Consider the following 2442-nt stretch of genomic DNA (forward strand, 5'->3'; position numbering starts at 1 on the left):
CCCCCCCCCACAAGAGGAATAAACTAATTGATGTACACATCAAGGAGTATCAAGGCCAAAGATTCTTAATCTTCCCAATACACGACAACTTTCACTGGACAACTGTTGTGTACGACGTGAAAGAGAATGTATGGAGGCATTATAACTCACTGCGCCCAAGAGAAGGCATACATGACCCACATATTGACAAGGCACAAATACTGGTAAGTGGCTGTCAAAAACAATACTTGTCGTGATGTGTAATATTTGAACTTGGACGTATGCCCTATGTTGGTTGGTGCCTAATATGAAATTTCATTGTTGGCAGAGGGACTACATCACAGCTTTGGTGCACAACATTGGACCGTCATCACCATTATGGACCAATTTATCAAGCCAAAATACTTCGAAAACAATCATATCAGTGGACATCTGTCCTCAGCAAGCATCAAATTCGTAAGCCTAAAATCGATTTCTACACATGTTCCACAACCTTTACCCACCTAAATTTCAAAATCTAACAACAAGTTTGCATTTTCAGGGTGGATTGTGGGCCTGCAGTTTGTTACATCATGAGGGCGCATGTATATCGTGAAGACATTGTTGCCAGCCTAGATCGCTTTAAATGGTGTCAAATAAGAGACTCATTAGTACACCTTTTCCTGAACCATAGAAAGACAGTGCAATGTGAAAACCTATAGGTGGGGGGTGTCCACCTATCACTGTTACCCAAATCTGTTATCCACATTTAAGACAATTTAGTTTCAGTAGCTTAATTGTAAATGAAGTCTATATCACTGCTTGTACAGATACTTTTCAGTCAATATATGTATATGCATTTTCAGGCCTATTTTGCAATGGTCATGCACATTGAGATTGTATTTTTTTTTTTTTTTTTTGGATACACATGACATGATGTCAATGTTCACATCACAGAATGATCGTACACTTTCTTCTATTTTAAACCATACTACATGGATGTGAATATTGCTTAAAGTGTTCATGTAACACAATATGACAGGTGTGATTATGATATTTCTTAACACAAGTCAATATTCACATCTAACAATTTGATGATGTGAATATTCACATCATAACTTCTGATTATGCGAATGGCAACAATGATGTCATGAATATTCACATCTTATGAGTTGATGATGCGAATGGTTACATTGATGTAAAAATTGCTGTGATTCACATCATGTGAATGTTCACATCATGTGAATTTAGAGTAGTGCACACTGATGTGAATGGTTACATTGATGTAAACAGTAACAACAATGTGAACATTCCCACCACAGAAATGTTTGAAAGTTGAACAATGTGAACATTCACATAATGTGAATGTTAACAGCATGCATTCATCCAAAACACAACCAACATAAATGTCAGATTGGTACCTTAAACAAGTAAAAATAAAACACAAATCAAACACTAATGCATTATTATGTTTGCCAACGCAACGTAATCTTATTGCCACCCAATGTTTCCCAACACAACATAATCTTATTTGAAAAATGAATATAAGAATCCAATGTAAAATACAATGTTGAAATGAAAAAAGGTATATCTTATATCGGCTCCGTGCATGATTTTCGATTATGGTTCCCCAACTTATCACATCTCCCGCACCTTATTTGCTTCAATTTCTCACCCCTTGATGGGATCCTATTCTTCTTCGGCCTTCTGGGTGGTCTTTTCATGGTAGGCGGGTATATAGTAAAGTCCGTGGGATCAAAAGGCGGCTTCTCCACCGATGGTATAGGGAATATGGCTCCCGAATAGGCTGCACGATATGTCTCTACATGAAAGTAATGTTCTACACAATCATTGAGATTGTAACGGCTCTTCTGAATGGCAATAACAGCATGGTCACACGGGAATCCGTTGATTTGCCATTTGAAGCATGAACATGTACGCCTCGCAACATCAACTGTAACCGATGGTATCGAATGAACTTCAAACACATCCTCGTTGGCTTTGCTAACTTGCCAAGACTTGCTGTCATTGAACGAATCCATAAGCCTTGTTTCGAATGTCGGACAAATAATCTCATTCCATTTGTTTGCTTGGTCACGCCGTGCAGACATTTGCCGCATCAACTGAGTACGAATTTTGTCCACCATTTGAGTGATAGGAAGATTACGTGCTTCTTTAATCCAGTTATTAAATGACTCCGCCGCATTGGATGTCATTTCCCCATAACGCATGCCCCTGCACAGTATATCACAAACATTGTACAATACGGAATTTAACAGGCCTGACCATTAATGTTGACAGATTTGAACGTTCACAGTACTGCCATTAGTATACACTGATGTGAACATTCACATCAGGGTATAATAATGTGAATGTTCACATCTGCTACCAGGTTATAATAATGTGAATGTTCACATTATATGCTTATTACGTTGTCAACTTAAATGATAGACAGATGTGAATGTTAACAACAACAACAAAATA

The 2442-nt window shown here is 37.8% G+C and overlaps 1 protein-coding gene and 1 long non-coding RNA gene across 2 annotated transcripts in view; one reads left to right on the top strand and one right to left on the bottom strand.

Annotated features, from left to right (window-relative positions):
• The first annotated feature begins 306 nt into the window (after positions 1 to 306).
• On the top strand, positions 307 to 829 carry LOC145798589 (uncharacterized). Its single transcript, XR_014339674.1, has 2 exons — positions 307 to 435; positions 521 to 829. It is a non-coding gene; the product is annotated as an uncharacterized LOC145798589 (long non-coding RNA).
• Positions 830 to 1395: 566 nt separating this feature from the next.
• Positions 1396 to 2442, bottom strand: part of LOC145798588 (uncharacterized) — a 4426-nt gene continuing 3379 nt past the window's right edge. The window contains exon 4 of the mRNA XM_082886806.1: positions 1396 to 2193. Within this exon, the coding sequence (XP_082742932.1) occupies positions 1551 to 2193 (643 nt within the window). The 3' untranslated portion in view covers positions 1396 to 1550. The remainder of the gene's footprint in view (positions 2194 to 2442) is intronic.

Source organism: Camellia sinensis, chromosome 9 (assembly GCF_055761805.1).
Source record: "Camellia sinensis isolate YWXY chromosome 9, ASM5576180v1, whole genome shotgun sequence".
Lineage (NCBI taxonomy): Eukaryota > Viridiplantae > Streptophyta > Magnoliopsida > Ericales > Theaceae > Camellia > Camellia sinensis.